At 40.9% G+C, this 23,283-nt stretch overlaps 1 protein-coding gene across 7 annotated transcripts in view; it reads left to right on the top strand.

Annotated features, from left to right (window-relative positions):
* The window catches only part of EBF1 (EBF transcription factor 1), a gene marked incomplete at its 3' end in the record, with an annotated part of 393,745 nt that overhangs the window by 244,068 nt on the left and 126,394 nt on the right, over positions 1-23,283 (top strand). For all 7 annotated transcript variants that reach the window (XM_082379092.1, XM_082379093.1, XM_082379090.1 and 4 more), the window contains exon 7: positions 6,935-7,016. In XM_082379092.1, coding sequence (XP_082235218.1) covers positions 6,935-7,016 — 82 coding nt within the window. The remainder of the gene's footprint in view (positions 1-6,934; positions 7,017-23,283) is intronic.

Below are 23,283 nucleotides of genomic sequence, written 5' to 3'. Positions count from 1 at the left end.
AATTTCCAGTCTAACCTTGTAACAGTTGGTGTAAGCTACAGCACCCTTGCTCTGGCTTCCCTTCTCCATGTCATTTCTAAAGAATTGTGATTTATTCTTTCCCCATTGGCCACTGGTTATTTTGTCCTCCCCTCTCACTTTCCTGGTGCTTTTCCCACCTTTCAGATTTGACTTTTAGCGCCAGGAGACCTGTTTGTTGTGGGTCCTTTTACTGAAAACTATTTTTAAATTCTTTATTCTGCTGCTCTGCTATCCCAAACACCTTTTTCTTTCTTTTTGGTAAATCCTCGCCGCTAATTATGTCCTTCCATTACGGCCCAGCTTGAGCTCTGAGGTCAGGGATGCTTTTCAAGTTGATCATGTTCGTCCCTTCAGGCTGAGAACACTTTGCAGAAATGTCTAAGATCCGAGGGACCTTGGCCACGGGAAAAGGTAAACTCCTTGAAGTCAGTGGCCAAGAATAGGGGCAGTACATGCTCTCCCTCTGGGATCCCCAAGATAGAGCCACAGCTTGGTATCATTCCACCTCCCACTGTGGGGAGGGAGGAGAGAATGTGCCTCATCTGTGTAGAAGCCTCTCTGTGACCCTCGTTCTCCCCTTCCTGCCTTCCTCATCTCTCAGACAGAACTGGGGGGGGGGGGGTTTGAGTCAAGGCAGGTCCTCTCTCAGCAGCGTACTTGAATATCAGTAAAGGAGAGGCGGTCAGCCAGGCGGTGAGAAACCTTTGCCCTCGCAGAGGTTCAGCCTCCTCAGTCTGCCCTGGTGGCACCCCTAGGATTTTGGCAGACTTAGGGGTATCATATTTTCACATGCATGAACTGTACTCTACAACTTTTCCTGTGGACTAGGAACCCAAAAGTGTTGACATTGAAAATAAAGTTTTCTCTTTCTAGCTGTTTTCGTCCCCTGTTTTGAAGGGAGATCTATTTTTCATGGCAGTGGCCATGGACTCGTGTTTACCTCTTCATGGAGGGCTCCCATGGAGTAGTGATGGCATTTCTGAAACAGTCTCTGGCATCTCGGGCGGTCTGGATAGGGATAGGTGCTTTCTGGTTAAATATTTTTAATTTGAGAGAATCCTTGTACTCCTGGAAAGTCTTCCTTGGTTACATCTGGGCAGTAGATCTGGTCCTGGAGCAGGCAGTTCTGCGCTTCGTCGTCAAAGCAAGGAGGATGGCTCAGTCTATGACAGGAACTCCTCCAGAGAGGCCCTTTGAATCATGAGGCATTTCTCTCTCTACCCTCCAGCGAGTGTGTGTGGGAACAGCTTGAATTTCACACAGAAGGGACCCCACAGTTGTTTCCACACAGCTGTTTCCTTCACTGGGCCAGAGTGAGTCTCCGTGTCTTGAATATCTTTGAGAAGGATCGTCTGCCACATAACCATCTGTGGGCATAAGTCAGAGGAACGTTCAGAGAGGCTTAAGACTGCAAATGGGGCTTTTATGTCTTAGTTTAGGTGTGCCTTGATGCTGTTCCTTTCCAGCCTGGACATTATGAGAGCGGCTGAAAACATCCAGACATGATTTTTCAGAATTGGGGTGGGGGAGGTGAAAACTCAACCTGCTCAGCCCAGATCTATTGCAACACTTTGCATAATAATTAATGATGTATAAGCTGTTGCCTAATGGGCGGTTTTACTGTGTATGCCCTTCAGTTGTGACTAGCTGGAGTCCTCTGTGATTTAAGCTACTACCTCTCTCCTTTATGTCTTGGCCTTTGGGTAGAGCTGCTGTAGTCATTATTATCTCTCTTTGGTTTCTTTTTTATTTCTTTTTGTAGGTCACTCAATGAAACCTATAGTTCTCGTCAGATACATAGATCTTGGCTTCTTTTCTTAACCTTAACATTCAAAGAGAGAAGAATACTTTCTGTACCTGAAAAATCTCAATATCTCTGAGTGTTAGGCAGTGAGCAGTGGCCAGGGACAAATGATAATGAAAATAATTATCTCTTCTTCTATGCCAGGTACTATTTAAACACTCCACATATATTACTCATTTAATTCTCAATAACCCTCTGAAGTAGTTTCTTTTATTGTCCCCATTTTACAGATGAGAAAATTGAGACACAGAGAGGATAAGTAACTTTTCTAAAGTCACACAGTTAATTAAAGAGTAAAGCTAGAATTACAATGAAAGCCACACCATGTTGCTAAGAGGGAGGTACTGTTATTCCCATGTTTTATTGAGGCCACTGAGGTTCAGGGAATTGTAGAAATTTACCCAGGCTTGTCTTATCTTTAACCCAAGCTCCTGTCCAGTATACTCTACTGCTGTCTTCATTTTAGAATGTTCCCATTTCTACCCTTAGGAGGTCCTGGATTCTGTTTAGTTGTACAAATATTTACTGAAAACCCATAGGTTCTGAGTCTTGTGCCATGTGCTGGGTATACAGAGATAATTTTTTGTTATTTTACGTCCTCGTATGGATGGGTCATATCCTGTTGGCTAATTTCATCAACTTTCCTTTTGGGGGAGCCTAGTGGTACCTTTGGTATCCAGCGCTGTGCTTGTCACATGAAAGCTACTCCTAATACTGAATATCTATTGGTTGGTAAAATGTGACACAAGGAAATCACTGAATAAACAATTATGTTCTACAAATGTGTGTGGTCGGTTCAGTTAATGTTCAACGATGGGTAATGTCCTACATTAGCCTCATTGGTGAACTTAAACACAACTTTCAATAGGATGTCACTTTTGGTTTTATGACTGTCACTTTCCTAATTGAGGTAGTAGACTAAGTAGTGCAGTAGCTCCGGTGTTGAGCTTTTATTGGGTTGGCTTTTGAAAAGCTAACACTGTATTGGAAAAATCATGCAACTAGAAGTCAGGACATGTGGATTATAGTTTTATCTCTCAGAATGATTATAACTGTGTGAGTATTGTCGTGTCTTCTGATGTCTCAATTTTCCCATATGCACGACGAGGAAGATAGACTCAGTGTTGGTTTAGGTCACTTATAAAGTCCTGTAAATCACGGAGAAAATTCATACCATGATGAGTCCTTTGGGCTAATATAGGGTATTAGTTTAGTTTTGACTGTAGATAAATATCTTAATTTTGTTGAGTCTTAGTTTTTTTACCATTCAAATGGGTTGATCATTCCTGGCCTGCCTAATTTGTAGGACTTTTGTGAGTATTTAGTGAGATTCTGGGTATATAAGTGCTTTGGATAATATAACACTGCATGAACACAAGATATTATTCGTATCGAAAGTTAACAGAAAGGTGTCAGGTTTCTCGCCACTCCTCCCCCCTACCAAAAAAAAAAATCCTGGAGTTTGGTCCTGGTTGGGCTGTTTCCTGTAGTTTATAGAACTCTTTGGAACGCTAAAGGGTCAATAGGGGCTTTGTCCTGCCTTAGGTCAGTTTCCCACGGTTGGGGTAAGGCTGCACACTCTTTCCCCCGACAACGTTATCAAACACACCCGACACTCAAAATGTGGTAATTTGTTAGACAAAAGTGAGGTCTTGAGTTACACTAACCTCCGCTTTGTTCAAAGCACCCCCTCGGAATCTGAGATCTTCTCCATAGGCCAGCAGAAGTGCACGTGTCCCCCAGGTTTACAAATGCCTTAAAAACAGCCTGATAAATCATCCCCCGAGTTTGTGTACCATGTCTAACTTCGTGTCTCGGTGGGGATATTTTTAACTCCTGCTTCTAACTCCTCTCAGTTCCTTTAAGGAAGTGTGATCCGAAAGGGTCAGACATTTGGCATCTACTTGGGGGAAAACTTTGAAAGAGTTCCTGATGCTCCCCCTGGGGTAGGGCTGGCTTTCTCCGAAAGAACTGGCCCTTCAGAGTGTCTTTGCCACATAACGGCTTGTGCGAGGCCCCAGGCACCAGTTGATGCCGTCTCTTCCCCACGACAGATGGTCAAGCCTTCAATTTCAGCTAGTGGTCTGCTGTTGAGAGGGCGGGCAGGAGATTCTGCCAGCGTGCCAAGTGACAGGGCTGCTTAGGGTAATGGGGATCTGGTGTGTGCCCGGCATAGCTTTTGTGCTAACGATGGGCTGGTGACAGGCGCCTCGCCCCGGCTCATCGCTGAGACAGAAGATCCCCTGCTCCCTTGATTCTGTTTCTCTCTGGCAGAGCTAGCGTCCTGTTTGCTGGTCTTTCAAAAGCCATTTTGGCACCAGATGGACCCCCTCACGGGGGCTAGCAGTTGTCTGACTTGAAGATGTCAGAGGGTGTGCTGACAGCTCCTTCTAACACAACCTGAATCTGGCTGTCGAGTCTGGGCTCAAATGGCTTAAACACACACAGGCAGCAAATATTATCAACCCTGGGGAACCGGGAATGGGAGCCGGGTGCCCACTGGATGGAGAAAGGCAGCGACGTCTCCCTTCACAATATTCATGTTGACGGAGTGGAAATAATCGTACTAATAATTAGTCTTATGATTACACTTATTTGTGCAATTGCCATTATTAGTGCAGTTGCTGTCAATGGTACAATTACTATTAATATCAATATTGCACTACTTCTATTATTATTAAAACTACTATAGCATAATGGTTAAAAGCACAGGCTCTGTGCAAATTTGAGTTGATTCACATTTAATAACCTTTGGGCAACTTATTTAACTTCTCCGAACCTCAGTTTCCTCATCAATAAAATGGGATTAATACTGGAGTTTATTTAGGAGGCTTGAGTTGGGAAAATGCATTTGAAATTCTTAGCGTTCTGAGCACGAAGTAAGCACCTAATACATGAAAGACATGATTATTATTACTGCCACCATCACCATGCTTACTGTGTTCCAGACACTATGCATCATTGCAGTTAATTTTCACACTTGCCTTATATGGTAGGGACTGGTATTATACCCAATTTATAGATAAGGAAAGTGTGGTGCAGAGAAGTTCAGCTATTTATCAAGGTCACACAGCAGTACCTGTCAGAGTTTGGATGGGAATCCCATTCTGGGTATTTCTAAGGGTTGTGGCTTTTCTATCATACCAAGCTGACTCTTACTGTCAACTTAGTGATAATCAGCCCTGTCCTGGGGTTTGGGTGGCTTTTAAATATTCCCTTCCAACCAGCTATGCTTGGAAGAAGCAGCCAGTTTTCACATTTCAGGTGTCTTTGGATGTAGGCTTGAACCCCAGCAAGATGGCAGACTCACGGTCCCAACCTCCACCACATTAAACAGAGTCTGACAGCAATGTGTGATCACTAGGACTACCCAGCATTTGCCTCTGAGAGTTCAGAGGAAAGGGACAGTGCAAAGGCACCTAGGATTGTGACCACTCTCTCAAACCCCTTTCCTTTCGCCCAGACTACTACTGAAGTCAGGAGTCAGCACTGGCCAGTTGGGCTAGGGAATGACAGTGTTGCCTTTGAGCTGGATTTCATTTTACACAGTTGGGTTTCAGCAGTGTTCCATGAGTCATTTGTCTTGTTCAAAATGTTGATAAACTTTGGCCTCTGTGAAAAGAACCTGGAAGTAGGGATGAAGGATTGTTCAGAAGCCAGCTTTTACTGATGGGCAGTTGAGTGTTGCATGATGTTGAAAGAGCCATTTCAGGAAGATGTTTACATTTTAAAATGTTATTTTTGGGTTGACAAAGTCATTGTCTCTCTTCAAAGAGTTATTCCCACGCCATACTTCCCTCTTGGCATATTCTAAGAGACCAGGGAGGAGAGAGATTCTGCTGGGATATTTCTCAGTTTGGTTTTCAGAAATTGGCTGAATTTGGTGCATCTTTGTGCTATGCTGTCATTACAGAGGTGTTATTTGGTTGATAGGCTTTGTACTCAGAGCTAAGACCGGACTGAGGCATCCTGGAGTGATAGTTCTTCACAAATTATGTGTATTGAAGTAGGGATTTTACTCCAGTGTAGACTTGAAGTGGAGAAAAGGTGAAGACAAGAAAATTCCTATGGGAATTTAACTAATCAACATTTTAATGCAGTGTAACATTTTGGGGAAATATTTGGGCCTGAAATTCACAGCACTAAAAGTAAAAAGGAATGAAGAACTTTCGGCAGCTTTTAAAATGCTTCTTTCCCCAAACATAGGCAGGTGGAGAGGTTTAATTGTAGGTGGCCAACAGGAATGCCCTAACTGGACACTTTTGATCCTTGCTGCCTTTCTGTGATGAACTTTAACAACTGCCAGCTGAGAAATATAGAAATAACTCATCTAAGTTATCACCCAGACCAGACACTTTTGAAAGTTAAAGTGGGTACTGTTCATACTTACACTAATACAACTGGTGTAAACTAGAATTATTCTTGGCAAATTTGGACCTTTGGTCACCCTAGCCAGTAAAACCCATAGATCTCACTCTAGAATCAATTCAGAGATCAAGGTGGCAGTGAGGCAGGACGTTCCTCCTTCCATCACAAATAGCTTTTGTCTATAGCATGCACGGAAGGAAAACATATGGGATATGTTCAAGAAGCCAAAGGACTTCAGTCAGTATGTGAATCTTACCTACTTCTCATAAGTACTCCTAATTAGAATATTTTATTTGGAGATGCTAAGATAAAAAGTGTTTACCATCTCCTTACATTCATCTAGCGTGTATCTTGCCGGTTCATCATCTGTGAATTTACGGGGCTTAAATTACATGTTGTTGTTGGAGACTATGAGTAATTCTCAGGCAATTATCTTCAATTGGACCCTGCCTTAAATTATGGGGAAGACTTACCCTCTTTATGAGTGAACATACTTCCTTGGGGGCTTAATTCTTTTGTGACATCTGTTGGCAGCACGGAGAGCATTCTCTTCATAAAGAAGGTCCAGCTTGGATGCAAAACAAAGGCTAAAGCTTTAAACAAAATACTGGCTCTAACATCATTCTGAATATTTCAGGAAACGTGCAGAGAATAGAATGCATGACCCAGAAGTGACTTACTACTTTTTTCCCTTCTGTGTCAGGACTGAAATGCTAACCGTGATAATTTGTTTCTTCACAGGTTCTTCTTGAAATTTTTCCTCAAGTGTAACCAAAATTGCCTAAAGAATGCGGGAAACCCACGTGACATGCGGAGATTCCAGGTGGGTCTGTCTTGTCTTTCTTATACCTCAATAATGACATGAGTATCGGGAGAGGGTAAAAAAGTCTTAGGTGGAGAAGAAACAGTATCATTGTTTTCCCAGAGGTGCAGAGCAGGTGAGACTTTGGGTCCCCAGGTCTCTGTACTCTAGAAGTTGTTGTTGTTATGAAAGAAGAATTAGGACTGAGCCACCTGCGTTCACTGGTTGAAGCAATGCTACCCTTTGAGCCTAGTTTGGCTTCCCAAATGGACTCATAAGCTTAAACCACTGCAGGTTAAGTGAAGTACATACAAAATGATGCATCCTTTGCCGAAAGTTCTACAGGTAGAAAACTGGTAAATAGGAGCTTTGTGCTGTTTTGGAATGATGTCACCTTCCTCCTTCCTTTCTCTCTGTTTTCCTTTTCCAATCTTGGAAATTGTTGTCAGTAATTATCTATTAAAAATGGACCCCTGAAGAAGCAGGGCATATCTAGGGCGGTATGGGTGACACTCAGTCTGTTTCAGAAATGTCCTTGTACAGCAACATGTAAATGTTTTCAAGCATCAGTCATATCTGCCACCATTTGAAGCATGAGTGGTATGTCAACTTCATATAACTATACATTTACTAAAGGAAAAAAGATGTGAAAATACATGTGTTAACTTCCAAGACACAGACATGGTGGTTGGGTTTTAGGAAGGGTTGCTAAGTTCTAGATACGTGCTTCTCAAGCCCTAAAGTGCTGAGAATCCTCTGGGGATCTTGTTAAAATGCTAATTGAGGTCTGAGATGTGCCTGAAATTCTACCTTTCTAACAAGCTCCCAAGCGATGGCAAAGCCATGGACCACACTTTGAGTAGCAAGGTTCTAGACCCTTGTGTTGCTCTCCGTCTAATTTTATGACTAACTTATTTGCATGGTCAATGTTAGTTTCTCCACCAGAGTAACGATTCATCTATGGATGCCCATGGGGTCTGTCAGTGAAAAATAGCATGGTGTTTAAGGTATGTTCTTAGGTATAGTTAGTCCACTTTAAGTGTAGATTGAAATATATGATCTCTGAGAGGATCTTGACAAATTTTAGCTGCATATTCTCTGATGGGAGAAAGGGAAGGGATGATTCTGGGCACTGATTTTTGGATGTCAAGATCTCTTAGTCTCCAAGATGATTATTTTTATTTTAATTTTTATTATTATTATTTTTAACATCTTTACTGGAGTATAACTGCTTTACAATGGTGTGTTAGCTTCTGCTTTATAACAAAGTGAATCAGTTATATATATACATATATCCCCATATCTCTTCCCTCTTGCGTCTCCCTCCCTCCCACAAGATGATTATTTTTAATAGGTGAGACTCAGTAGTCTCATGAAAGAACAAATTCATTAGAAAGAAGACATTCTCTCCTGAGATTCTGAAGCAGTTCTGGAAATCATTTGGCCTTGCCACCTTTTGTCCTGACAGATAAATGGGGAGAATCCCTAGATTCCTAGTGTCCTGGAAAATGTTTCTCCTGGGGAGCTTCTGACTAAGTGGGTAGACTTGGGTGCTTTCATTCCCACCCAGGACATTTTGCATTGAGTTGGAGTCAGCTTTGCTGGTGAAACATGTGATGCTATTAAGTATGTGTTGCTAAGTGCCTTGGAACATGAGGTTAGGTTTCAGTATAAACTGTGTTGTCACTTACCTTGGCCTTGAAATGGGCCATAGATCTCCTTTGACCAAACTTGGATTAAGAACAAGGCATATCCAGGCACGAACCAATTGATGTGTAATAAACGTGTCTAGTAGACATGTGTGATGCCTTATGAATACTGGGATCAACTTTGCTGTGCTTCTCAGGGCAGAAGAGTTAGAGATGGACTTTGGTGACACCAGGAATCTAAAAGAGTATGTGTGTAAGACTTCTGGGGCCTTGTGTGTTTTTCCTCACAGGACCTGCCAGTGAAATGTCTGAAAGCTTTGAAGTATAGGAATGTAGCTCTTGGATGAGATGAGAACCAACTCAGTCTATTATTTTTGAGAGTATCTAGAAAGCTTTATTTTTACAGACAAAATAGTTATTCTTTGTTTAGCATAAGGGCTATTGAGTCAAGGAGGCATGAGTTAGATTTCTGCAAAACCTCAATTTCCTCAACTGTAAAATGGAGTAAAAATGATGATTCTGCTGATTTCACAAAAGACAGTATTTTGTAAGCATAACTAATTTACACATGATCAAATATAAATGTAAGCTTTTGGAGAGAATATTTGCTATAAACTAAAGCTGGGTCATTAGTTCAGTATCAGGTTTCTCAGCCTGGGCACAAATGACATTTTAGACTGAATAATCCTTTGTTTGGAGGTGGGGGTGGATTTGTCCTGTTTATCATAGGATGTTTAGTAGATGTCACTGGCCTCTACCCACTAGATACCAGTAGAGAGACCATCCCCCCACTGCAGTCATGACAGACCACAATGTCTCCAGACATTGACAAATGTCCCCTTGTGGGGGTGGGAGTGCAGAATTGCCCCTGGTTGGGAATCACTGGTTTAGTCCTATACCTGATGACCTCTGACTCTCCCTGGAAATATCCAGCAACTTAAACTCAATGAGCCCTAAACTCCATTGTCAGCCTCGTTTTTTTTGTGCGTAAGCCTCCACCGCAAGCTGGCTTCTCTTCCTGTGTTCCCTTCCTGGGTTCATTCCTAACTGCCTTAAGTGCTGGAGAGATGACTGTTTACATTTGTGTCTGCATTCAGGGTGTTCCGTAGACATATGTATAACTATATGTGTCCGTGTGTGTACCTTGATGTATGACCATGGACATTGTCCGTAATGATGATGATGAAGCTAACATTTATTGGGTACTCACTATGTGAGAGGTATTGTGCTAAGTATTTTACATGAGTTATCATATTTATCTTCACAATATATGCAAATAGGGTTTAGGAATGTGCAAATAGGGATTATTCCCATTTTACAGATGAGGAAACTGAAGTCTAGAGAAGTTAAGCAATTTGCCCAAAGTCACCCATCTACTAAGTAGTGAAGCAGTGATTCAACCCAGTCAGTCTGACTCAGATGTTCTCTAGTGTCATGGGACAGTAAATAACTTGTCCAGAGCCTGTAGGCAATACTTAGTGAAGCAGTAAAGAGGTTTCTCGACATCTGAGAGCCCCAGTGGCTACCCGTGAATATGTGTTAGAATCCTGGGAAAGCTGAGGAGCATTTTCAAAAGGGGTATTTGCTGTGAATAGAACCTAAGGATACCGTCTGCATGAAGGACATTGGGATGCCAGCAAAGCTCATCAAGCAGTGCGCGGAGTTGTGTGGAAGGGGAAGAACTTGAGCACTGTTTCTGATCAGAGCCACAGTGTTGGTCAGTGTTTATTCGTATGAACTTTAGAGAAAGAAGCTATTGCTCTGAAAACTGCCTGCACTTCACCTAATCAATGGAGGTTTTAGCCAGTTCTCCAGGGCAAGAAAGACCCCTCACCAAATGAAGCCTGAGTCCGGTGGCCCCTGACAGCTCAGAGAACTCTGTTCGGAAATCACACTGAAGTTCCCAACTGTTAGGACTAAACCAAGAAGGGGAGGATTAGTCTTCCCTGCAGCTACCCTGGCTGACAGAGGTGTGTCCTAGAAACATTGGTGGAACTTTTCCTATGAATAGGCGTTGATTGCCATCATTTTTCTCACAGTACGCTAATTGGGAAGCTGGTTTCAAATATTTTGATGTCACTGTTGCCCTGGGCAGGGGCTGGGGGGAGTGAGAGAGTGTCATTTGGGCAGGAGAAAACTCCTTTCTACTCTTTTCATCTCGATGTGACTTTTCCCCGTTATACTGAAAACCCGAGGCCTGGAGACATCTGAGTGAGAAGGCACTCTTCTGCCTATTCAGTGGGCTCCCCCCACCTGTCGTGGGTGCCGCTTTTTCTCTCACCCCGTTTTGTATGCTCACCAGGCCAGCCTGATCTTCATGCAGCCATGCCAGAGCGTGTCTCCTCTGAACAGCAATCACGGGCCTGTGTAGGTGACTGAGGAGGACATAAGAAAGGTTGTTGATCTCTTGACATGTAAAGACATTCTGTCAAGCAAACTCAGACTCACAGCGACTGAGCTTCTGGTGTGTAAACAGAGACTGCTTAATTACACAGGTCATGTCAATTAGTGTGACCTTAGCGTTTTCAAGAAATTAATCACTTTCTGTAGAGCTCGGCTGTGTTCATACTTTAAGGCAGTATGGAATAAACCTTGTAGAGAATCTGGTACAATCTTTTTTCTTTTTTTTTTTTTTTTTTATAATGGATGTTTTCTTTTGAAATCCCCAGGCTGTGGTTAGGGTAACAAACTTGCTTAAATACAACAGTGGATACAGGCTTCATTCAGTTCTGGCGGGTGTGGGGACATGGGGAGGAAGAGAGAAGGAGGGAAAGCTGTGAATGAAGACAGCTCATGACAGGGAGAATTTCACTGTGACTAAATGAGCCCATTTCTTCATCTTGACACTAAAAACACGCTAATGTCAAAGGACTGTGTTAAAGCCATGTCACAGGTCTGGTTTTTAACTGACAGGAGCTAGACAATTCAAGGTTAAGATTTAAATCCTTATCAATAGCTTTCCTTGTTGGGGCTGGCAGAGTGGGGTGTTGAGGGGAGGAACAAGAATTGGGTACAAGCTGTCATCACAGTAGATACCATAATACCTGGAGACTGGGAAGTAAATTTCCAGGTTCATCTTATCTCTTTAACAAAGTTTTCCATAGGATGTAAATCTCTCTCTGTGTATAAATGTTAGCTCTGTAGCTACATGTGAACATAAATGTAAGATATCTTTGTTCCTGCCTGCATGCTTGCACTCAGTAGTATTTATTGACATGGGAGGTGGTGAGTGTACCATGATGAACAAAAAAGACTGAGTGTTTGCCCTAATGAAACTTATATTCTAGTCAGGGTCTATTAGTTAGGTTAACACTAGCTGCTGTAAAAAATAGACCAAAGAATATATAATGGCTCGTGTACAAGAGAAGGTTATTTCTTGCTAACGTAATGGTACAAGGCAGGTATTCCTGGTTGGTGAGCAGATCTTATACATGAAGTAGTTTGGGGACCTGTGTCTCCACCATTCCCTAGAATCTCGTTGTCTCCATCCATCCAGTTGAAGGGTAAAGAGTGCATGCAGGGGGTACGTGGACTTCTTAAACCCTGGTCTTCGAAGTGATCCTCGTCAAATCTGCCCACGTTCTACTGGCTAGAAGTCTGTCACACGGCCATGTGTAACCACAGAGAAACCTGAGAGTGTCTAGTTGTACCACCCAAGAAGAAGAGAAAATGGATATATAAGGAATGATTACCATCAGCTGCTATGCTGTGTACAAATAATTACACATCATTAAAATTTTTAATTATTGCTATAAAGGAAGTGAAACAGGATATTATGAGAGAGAATACCAGTGTGGGATCAGGGATGGGAACCTACTTTAAAGCAGGTGCCCAGGGAAAACTTCTGAGGAGAGGGGACTTTTAAGCTCAGAGGTAATGGATAAGAATCACTCATCCTGAGGAGAGCCAAAAGAATTTTCTGAGCAGAGAGAACAGCAAGATCCCAATTCATGTTTATCTCACGTTTATCTGAGGAGATGAACAATCTTCTTTCACTTACGAGTCATTTGGAGTGAGGGGGTAGGAAATAGGAGAAATGACTAGGTTATTCTTCCCAAATTCTCACCAAAAATGTCTGGTCTTTCAAAAATGATGACATGGTAAATGACATTAAAAGGCAACTCTCTGCCCCCCTTTTTAGGGTGAATTCTATAAATTTTGGGGAATCCTCGTTACTTATTCAGAAGCCTGCAGTGTATGATTAAAGGATTCTTAAAATATATGCCCAACCCCTGCAGTTTCGGTCTGCTTTTAAAGGCGCTTAAATAAAGAAGGAAATATTCTTATCCCTTTTATTTCTCTCCCACTCTCCCCCACCCCCTGTCTTATATTGTTTTGACAAACAGCACATCTTGCAATTAAATTCTTTACCAACAGAATGCTAGGGGCCCGAGCTGCCATCACTCTCTTCCTACAGAATAATTTCAAGATGCACCATGCTGATTAATTATACTGAAAGCAGCTCTAATGATAGTTTCAGAATACAGGATTAATTCACATAACATGGTAAATACAAATGGTGGATTTTCAACCTGATGTATTAAACCATTACAGCTTACTGGGCAAATATGTATCTTGGCATGAGCCTTATGCTGGGCCTTGGCAGAAAATATGCATCACTGAAAAGGAATCCTTATGAACAGGATTTGATGAGTGGTAGCTCTTCACTAGGAGGAAATAAATTCCTACATTAAGTATAGTTGCTATTGAAAAAAATGTAAAATACATTAAACGATAGATGTAAAAGTGTTTGGTTTGATCAGTGTTGCCAATGGATATTGGTTCTGAGGATGTCTATACTTACTGAGACTTACCAACAGAAGGTATTCTTATATTCTTCCACTTTTTAGGTTGTAACTTATAGAGCTCTTATTATGTGTGAGACCCTGTACTAAGTGTTTTACATGTATAATTTTATTTATTTTTCTACCCTTTTCCCCTTGTTTACTTTCCTCCAAACGGGTACATTGGCTGCCTTTCTCTTCCATCATTTCTCTTCCCCAAATATACTAAACTCATTCCTGCCTCAGGATTTTTGCACTTGCTATTCCATCCCCCTGGAAATTCTCCCACCATATCATTGAATGGCTGGATACTTCTTATTACTCAGATTTCAGCTAACATGTCACCTCCTTAGAGAGGCCTTCCTAATCATCCACTCAAAAGTAGCTCCCACCTAGGCGTCAGCCCCCTCTCCTCATTTTATTTTCTTCTTGGAACTTTTCACATTCCAAAATTTGCTTTCATTGCTTATTTATTTATTGTCTGAAAACGCTTTTTGATTCCCAATGGGAACTAAGCTCTTGATGGGCGAATACTTTGTCTTGTTCATTGCTGCTTCTCCAGTACATAGAATAATGCCTGACACTTATTCCTATGATTAAATGACTTATCTAAGGTTACAGACTAGTAAATGATGGAGTCGGGGTTCAAACTCAGCACTGTCTGACCCTGGAAACTGAGCTGATGACTAATATGCTACTTTCTTTCTCCCAGTTTCCATACCTGTGTGCCATGGTCCCATCGGCAGAGAGCACGTATGGCAGTTCTGTATGTTTGGGCTTACTGCTACTTAAAATGGCCAATGGGAACACGTAAATGGAGAGCACCAGTTAAATGCCAATGACACCATCAAGAGTCATCAAAAGTATCCTGATCCACAGAGAGAGAAACTAGGTTCAGATCAATGATGAGCTTTTTACGTCTACAGTGTGTCACAGTTCAGGAGACAGAAGCTGAGTCTAGTTTCCAATAGTCCAAATTAGTCTAGCACAAGAATCTGAGGATTTAGAAGTGTCTGTTCTTGTCTTACTGTTAAAAGAAGAGCGATTTTTGCCTTGAGCCTTAAAGGGCGGATTTAATTCAGCTACTCGCTCCCTCACTCCTGCAGTTCCACTCTGTTACATCCTGTAGGTTCATGCGTCCTCCATAATTTTTAATGAGTTATTTGGGCTCTTTCAACCAGATAGAAACTAACAATCAGGCTGGTTTCAGAGAATATCTCGTTTCATATCAGTCAAGGATATTTTAAAGGACAGAGTTAATGAAGACCCAACTGCAGCAGACCTTTTTTATGTAAATAATACCTAAAGTGTGGTCAGCCAGATAGACGCAGCGAAGTGTACTGGAAGAGACCAGAGGCAGGGGAGAGAGGGCCTAAGCCAGGAGCTTGTCTTGAGAGGCCAGAAGCTGTTGTGGGGGAGAGAAGTGGGCCTGGAGTCTAAAGTTTCCCTTCAGGTTTGCCTCTGCTCTTAATTTGTCTTATGGCCTTGAGGATGTTTTTAAGTCTCTTGGACCTCAGTTTTCCAAGCTGTAAAAGGAGGCATTGGACAAATTTGCAGTATCATAACTACTAAGGACTCCTTTTGTGATTTTTATCCTACAAACGTCTTGTGGTGACATATTTTTCAATGTAATTGCATTTATTGAGTAAGAATCACAATCTCTATTTTAAAATTAGTCAAAGCCATGTGAAACTGCCAATTTAGAGCTTCTCATGTGCATGAGATAACCGTGTTTCCACATAGAACTGTTATAATCCCATATCAATAAAGGAAGGTTACTGAATGTTTTGGTATGCATCCTTACTATGGATGAATTTAGGATGCCCTCTCTGAAATGTTTTCCCCAGTACAACATTTGAAAACTTGTCGTTGGAAGCCACTAGATTGGCTGATCTCTTGGGTCCCTTGTGACTTGTTGGAGGAGACTATAAAGAGTAGTTCAATAGACAGGTTGGATGTAGAATGTGGGCTGTGTGAAGTAGAGGGTAGAATTTTGATCAGTAGACTTTATTTTGTAGAGCAGTTTTAGGTTTACAGAAAAATGAGGGGAAAGTACAGAGAGTTCACAAATACTCCCTTAATACCCCCTCCCCAGTTTCCCTTATTATTAACACCTTGCATTAGTGTGATACATGTATTACAATTGATGTGTCAATGTTGATACACAATATTGTTAATTGTTAATTAACATCCATAGTTTACACTAGGACTCACTGTGATGTACATTCTTTGGGTTTATACAAACTCATGATGTTATGTATCTACCATTACAGTATCATATAGAATGGTTTCATTCCCCACCCACCCCCCAAATCCTCTGTGCTCTACCTATTCATCCCTCCCTCCCTCTTCCCAAACTCCAGGCAACCACTGATCTTTTTACTATCTCCATAGTTTTCCCTTTTCCAAAATGTCATATGGTTGGAATCATACAGTATATAGTCTTTACAGGTTGGCTATTTTCATTTAGCAATTTGCATTTAAGGTTCCTTCATGTCTTTTTGTTCCTTGATAGCTCATTCCTTTTTTTTAAATGTTATTATTTTTTATACATTTTTATTGGAGTATAATTGATTTACAATGTTGTGTTAGTTTCTGCTGTACAACAAAGTGAATCAGCTATATGTATACACATATCCCCATATCCCCTCCCTCTTGAGCCTGCCTCCCACCCTCCCTATCCCACCCCTCTATGTCATCACAAAATACCAAGCTGATCTCCCTGTGCTGTGTGGCTGCTTCCCACTAGCTATCTATTTTACATTTGGTAGTATGTTTATGTCAGTGCTACACTCTTACTATATCCCCGCCTCCCCTTCCTACCCCGTGTCCTCAAGTCCATTCTCTATGTCTGCATCTTTATTCCTGGCCTGCCACTGGGTCCGTAAGTACCATTTTTCTAGATTCCACATGTATGCGTTAATATACGGTATTTGTTTTCCTCTTTCTGACTTACTTCACTCTGTATGACAGACTCTAGGTCCATCCACCTCACTACAAATAACTCAGTTTTGTTCCTTTTTATGACTGAGTAATATTCCATTATATATATATGTGCCATATCTTCTTTATCCATTCATCTGTTGACGGACATTTAGGTTGCTTCCACATCCTGGCTACTGTAAATAGTGCTGCGATGAACACTGTGGTACATGTATCTTTTTGAATTATGGTTTTCTCAGGGTATATGCCCAGTAGTGGATTTGCTGGGTCATATGGTAATTCTATTTTCAGTTTTTTAAGGAATCTGAATACTGTTCTCCATAGTGGTTGTATCAATTTACATTTCCACCAACAGTGCAAAAGCGTTCCCTTTTCTCCACACCGTCTCCAGCATTTATTGTTTCTAGAATTTTGATGATGGCCATTCTGAGTGGTGTGAGGTGATACCTCATTGTAGTTTTGATTTGCATTTCTCTAATGATTAGTAATGTTGAGCATCTTTTCATGTGTTTGTCGGCAATCTGTATGTCTTCTTTGGAGAAGTGTCTATTTAGGTCTAATGCCCATTTTTGGATTGGGTTGTTTGTTTTTTTGATATTGAGCTGCATGAGCTGCTTATATATTTTGGAGATTAATCCTTTGTCAGTTGCTTCGTTTGCAAATATTTTCTCCCATTCCATAAATTGTCTTTTTGTCTTGTTTATGGTTTCCTTTGCTGTGCATAAGCTTTGAAGTTTCATTAGGTCCCATTTGTTTATTTTTGTTTTTATTTCCATTTCTCTAGGAGGTGGGTCAAAAAAGGATGTTGCTGTGATTTATGTCATAGAGTGTTCTGCCTATGTTTTCCTCTAAGAGTTTTATAGTGTTTGGCCTTACATTTAGGTCTCTAATCCATTTTGAGTTTATTTTTGTGTATGGTGTTCGGAAGTGTTCTAATTTCATTCTTTTACATGTAGCTGTCCAGTTTTCCCAGCACCACTTATTGAAGAGGCTGTCTTTTCTCCATTGTATATTCTTGCCTCCTTTGTCAAAGATAAGGTGACCATATGTGTGTGGGTTTATCTCTGGGCTTTCTATCCTGTTGCATTGATCTATATTTCTGTTTATGTGCCAGTACCATACTGTCTTGACTACTGTAGCTTTGTAGTATAGTCTGAAGTCAGGGAGCCTGATTCCTCCAGCTCCATTTTTCTTTCTCAAAGTTGCTTTGGCTATTCGGGGTCTTTTGTGTTTCCATACAAATTGTAAAATTTTTTGCTCTAGTTCTGTGCAAAATGCCATTGGTAATTTGATAGGGATTGCATTGAGTGTGTAGATTGCTTTGGGTAGTATAAGCTCATTTCCTTTTTTTTGCTGCATCATCCTCCATTCTATGGATTACCAGTTTGTTTATCCGTTTACCTACTGCCTTTTATTTAGTTGAATTTTTTTTATGGATATAATTGTAGATTCACATGCAGTTGTTCAAAATTATGCAGAGGGATCCTGTGTATCCTTTACTCAGACTACCCTTATAGTAATATTTTACAAAACTATTGAGCAATATTACATTGTACTATACAGTATTCATACAGGATATAAACATTGATACAATCCATCCATATTATTCACATGTCGCTAGTTTTACTTGTACTCATCTGTGTGTGTATGCTTTTAGTGCTATAAAATTTTATCATGTGTAGGTCTGTGTATCTATCACCACAGTCAAGATATTGGACATTTCTGTCCACACAAGGATCCCTCCTGTTGTCCTTCTATAGTAGCTCCATCCACCTTCCCTCTGTCCCTAATCCCTGGCAACCACTAATTTGTTCTTCATTTCTAAACTTTTGCTATTTCAAGAATAAATAAATAGAATCATGCAGTGTACTAGTTTGCTATGATTGCTGTGACAAAATACCACAGACCAGGTGGCTTAAAAACAGGAATGTATTTTCTCAAAGTTCTAGAGGCTGGAAGTCCCAGCTCAAGGTGTCAGCAGGTTTGGTTTCCTCTGAGGCCTCTCCTTGGCTTGCAGATGGCCACCTTCTCACTGTGTCCTCACATGGTCTTTCCTCTTTGCATGAACACCTTGTGTGCCCAAATTTCCTCTTCTTATAAGGACACCAATCAGATTAGATTAAGTCCCACCCAAACAGCCTCATTTTAACTTAATTACCCCTTCAAAGGCCCTATCTCCAAATACAGTCACATCCTGAGGTTCTGGGGTTAGGACTTCAACATATGAATTTTGTGGGAGACAAAATTCAGCCCATAATATGCAGTATGTAGCCTTTTGGTATTGGCTTTTTCACTTGACATAATTCTCGGGAGATTCATCCAGATGTATCAATAGCTTGTTCCTTTTTATTGCCGAGTATTATTCCATGGAATGTTGCTTAATGCCTTTTTATTTCATGTACTTCTGGCCAATGCATTTCATGCCTCATTATTAAGGGCTTTGAATTAATGCAAACATAGAATAAGCTAAACCCCGAGGTAAGGAAGCCATGTAATAGACCAACTTTAGCACTAATTTCCTTACACTGAATTATCATATATTAGCATTGAAAACCAAGATTTATAATTTTTAAATCATTATTCAAAATTAAGTTGCTAAAGTGGTTATATTTTAGAGAGAGGTACTGCGTACCAAAATGTTCTAAATTTAAACAGTGAAAATATTTTTATGATTTAATTTTCTCCCGGTGCTGTATTTGTTCTAGAAATATTTAAAGATACAGATTTCAACTGTTTTTGTTGCTTCTGTCCTAACCCCTTCTTCCACATGAGCTGCTACTTTTGTTAATGTGATCTGCCACTCATGACTGAATTTAACTGCTTGTGTCTTTTTGAAAATCTGCTCATGCTTCATGAATCTGAGATAATATAGTTGGGACATACAAGGTCTCTGGCTTGATAGGAAGGGAAGAGGGACAACCTAAGGAATGATAGCAAGGAAATAATTACCAATAAGAAAACTCTCAGAGAACCCCTCATTCAAATGAAGTATTAGGGAAACTAGACCGCATTGATAAGATGCAGAAAATTTATGGACTGTTTTCAAAGCTGTAAGGTTTTATTTCATTTCAAGCCTAGAATGTAAAAGGCCAATAGGAAGATGGTTTATAGGAAGCAAAATTACATAAACCATTGAAACTTGCAGTTCACAAGAGGTCTAAATTGTATAATTATATATCATGAGCATGAAGGTCTTTAAATTTGTAAGATTTCAGTGTTAAACTGATAAAGCAGTGAATGTAGAAGAAATAATTTCTGTAGCCTTGTATTTAAAATAACAGTTTATAGGCTCTTGAACTTTTTGACGAGATCACCAACAAAGCAACAACTATGCTACCACTGCTAACATTTGCTCTATAAGAACTGGGAACCATGCTAACCACTTTAAATAATATAAGCCTCACAGTAACCTTATGAGTTAGGTACTATTATCATTTCCATTTGAGAGTCAGGGACACTGGTGCTTAGAGAGGTTAAGTTACCTGACCAAAGACACATCAGCTAGGAAAGATTGAAAGTCAAAAGTCATAAATTTTGTGTTGAATTCTTTCTAATTCTAAATAGATGGGGGTAGAGAGTAAAAATAATAACCTCCAGGGAATTTAGATCCAGGATATAACAGAGCAAATTTCTGAACCACTGATATGAGCCAAGAAGTCAGAAACTTCATTGTAAAATCTCCAAAGTCTGTGGGTACCTGTGGACTTCCCTTCGCCCTTTTTATCCCCTCACCTGGAGGGTTGGATGCAAACAGAAGATACCATGGAACACACTGGGTATTCATCAGCACATCTCTGGATTGCTAAACTAAAAAGCCATGCCCCTCCCCCAAACAGAAATTTACTTCCAAAAACTACAGGGATAAAAATATATACGTATACAACCCTAAACATGTCCACCTGGCTGAATACTTATTTCAGGAGAAATAAATTGGGCATCCTCATGAATAAGTTGGAACAATTTATTTCAAAACCATTCTATAGCAGCACTGTCCAGTAGAATATTCTGCAATGTTCTATAACTGCCGTCTATTATAGTAGCCTCCAGCCACATGTGGTTACTGACCACTTGAAATGTGGCTATGGAAACTTGGGAAAAATGGAATTTTAAATTTTACTTAATTTAAATTTAAACAGCCACATGTGTGACTACTGTATTAGTACAATTCTAGAGAGTAAAGTTTTAATTATAACAGATACCATAAAATTCTAAATATACCTGTTCCTCATCTTACCCTGGGTCAGGGGAGTAAGGAAGGAGGTTGAAAGGGAAGGGGTGGTCGAGTCCAAGTGTAAAATCATTTTCCATGTTTATCTGTCTCAAATTCAAGCTGGGTTTTGTTGACACAATTTGGGAAGGTGGAAGATTTGGCAGGTCCATCTGTCCCCTTGCCTGCATGAATGTGTCAGCACCTCATTAATCTTGTGTTTAAACTGTAAAGGCCCTTTTCCCTCCCACTATAGGCTTATTTTTAAAGGACTTTTCAGTGCTCCCTTTGCATCTCACCATTAGATTTTTTTTTTTTTTTTTTACAAGTTGCTCTATGGAATAATTGCAGCATTTATTTTATTTAACTATATCCTGATCATTTCCAAATTGGAATGAGAGAAATTATTTCGCGTTAGGGAAGTTAAAATGTGTTGTGTTATGAGTTTTTGAGGAACATATTAGGTGTTTATTTTCTAGAAATTAAAGGCATGAGGGTTCTCTGTATCATCTTTCTCCAATTGTAACTGGTCTTTCAATGAAATGATCTTACTGCACATGTGGTCTTGGTGATCCTTCTCTTACCAAGAGAATAAAAACATATAGGGTGTAGTTTGTTTTTTTTTTTTTTCTTAACCGTTTCGATATTTTTGTTCAATGTAGGAATTAGATGACAGTGTCTTTAAATGATACTGAATAGTTTAAGCCTGCAGCACTCAGTCTTACAGGTGCATGGTGGATTGTCATCGCCTTTTTTTTTCTTAAGACAGACATCTAGAATAACCACTTTCTGTATTTCCTGACACTGCAAACAGACACCGTTTGTCATTCCTTTTATAGTTTCTTCAGCTAACGACTCCAGTGACCACTCAATTGTGGTCTTGCAGTAAATCAAAATTTCTCTGAAAGACCCAGCTCTGTTATATAATTGTAAATGTCCCACGGAGTCATCTCCTGAACTAAAAAGAAAAGTGAGTTTCCGTTGCTTTAAATAATATGGACTCTGCCACCACTCACAGTACTTTTTGAAAATAAAAGAATAGAGAACTTTCTTCTCCTCTCCCTCCTCCTCCTCCTCTTCCTTCTTCTTTTAAATTAACCTACAATTGACGAGACATAGACATACGCAGAAACTTCAGGCTGTCACATCTGGTTGATCAATCATGAAGAAAGAGAAAAACCACTTTGCAAACTGCTGCTTCAAACTTACTGCATCCTTCCATGAATGACTTGCCCTGGCTGGAATTTTGGGTTTCACAATGACTAAAGAGAATACCCTGAGTCCCTGAATGGACTCTCTTAATTGTTTACTTTGCATTTTAACAAAATAGAGATAAAAAATAAAATCAGGGGAGGGTCCAAGTCCTGCTGGGGGGGTCAAGGTGAGGACCCTGAGGGAGGGTGGAGGGGATCCCACAGAAGCCCTCCCCCCAGTCATCCCTGGGAGACCCCGCGGCAGGATGACCACAGTGTTGCTTCATGGGCCTGAGAAGCACTAGAGCCTTGATAAAAGGAGCAGGGCCTTGGGTCCGCAGAGGGCAGGGCCCGAAGGAAAACAACAACAACAAAATATTTGGTTGCCATCTTGAAGGCAAGGGGGAAGGGAATCCGCCGTATTTTGCCAGGATGCCTTTAGGTCAAAGAGGGGGACAGTGGAACTTCTAAGTATGGCAACCATTGGTGGAGGTCTACAGGACTGGGGGCAGGGTGCTTTGCCAGGCAAGGCTTACAGTTCCCAGGCCTAGCGTTTTCCCCTCTGCCCAACTCAGGTGATGAAATCGTAGCATTGCACAAGGCTCTAGAAGTCAGGGTCCCCTTTCCCCAACTTGGAGAAAAGTCTTCCTCAGAAACTGGGGCCTCAGTATGTGCCAGTCCTTGTAAAACGTTTCACCTCTTCAGGGGCTTAGGCGTCTCAAAACCAAGAGCAATTAAAGCACGAGTCTTTCCAAGCAACCGGGGAATTGAGCAAAAATAAATCAGAAAACCTCAGCCTTGGCTCTGGAGGTTCGCCTCATTATGAGAGCAGATCTATTAGCCCTCTTGCCATTGTCTTTCATTTCTCAAGTGAGGTGATTCTAATTAAATTAATCTACATGTCAATCTATCGGTGATCAATCAAAGAGCCTGAGGTCCCCCCTGTGCTGCAGGGTGCTTGCGCGGCTGACAGGGGCTGATAATGGAGGAAGAAATAAACTGTGGAGCAAAGTTAATTAGTCAACATAATAGGTGGATTAAACGGGAGCCGGCTGATTGCTGTTTCCCATGTCAGAGCATGAGGTGGGTGCTGAAGGTGCAATTACAGACAATTATTATATTTGGTTGTAAGAGGTCACATGAATAAACATATCTCTGTGGGCTTGGGTTTTAATCCTCTTACCCATTTAATATAAGGAGAACCGTAGGTCATTTCGTCTCAGTGTTTTAGTCAAAGTTCTCTGAGAAAACACCTTTGCCTCTGTCCCTTCCGGCAAACTCCGTTCAGTCAGTTTATGAGACCGCCACAGTAGTTGAATGTACCTTGGGCCAGGGCTACCTTTTTTTTCTTTTTCTTCTTTTTTTTTGGCTTTGAAACACAGCTCTAAGTCCCTTGATTCGCGTGGATTTTGGGGGGGTGGTGGTGGTGATGGTGGTGAGGGTGGGCTTTGGTCTGATGTCTGATTAACTAAACTAATGTGGGAAGAAAAAAAGTACAAGAAACCCCAAAAA

The sequence above is a fragment of the Balaenoptera borealis genome (genome assembly GCF_965194805.1).
Source record: "Balaenoptera borealis genome assembly, chromosome: 2".
NCBI lineage: Eukaryota > Metazoa > Chordata > Mammalia > Artiodactyla > Balaenopteridae > Balaenoptera > Balaenoptera borealis.
Note: the sequence above shows the minus strand (reverse complement) of the source record. Positions and strands in the feature narration are given on the sequence as shown.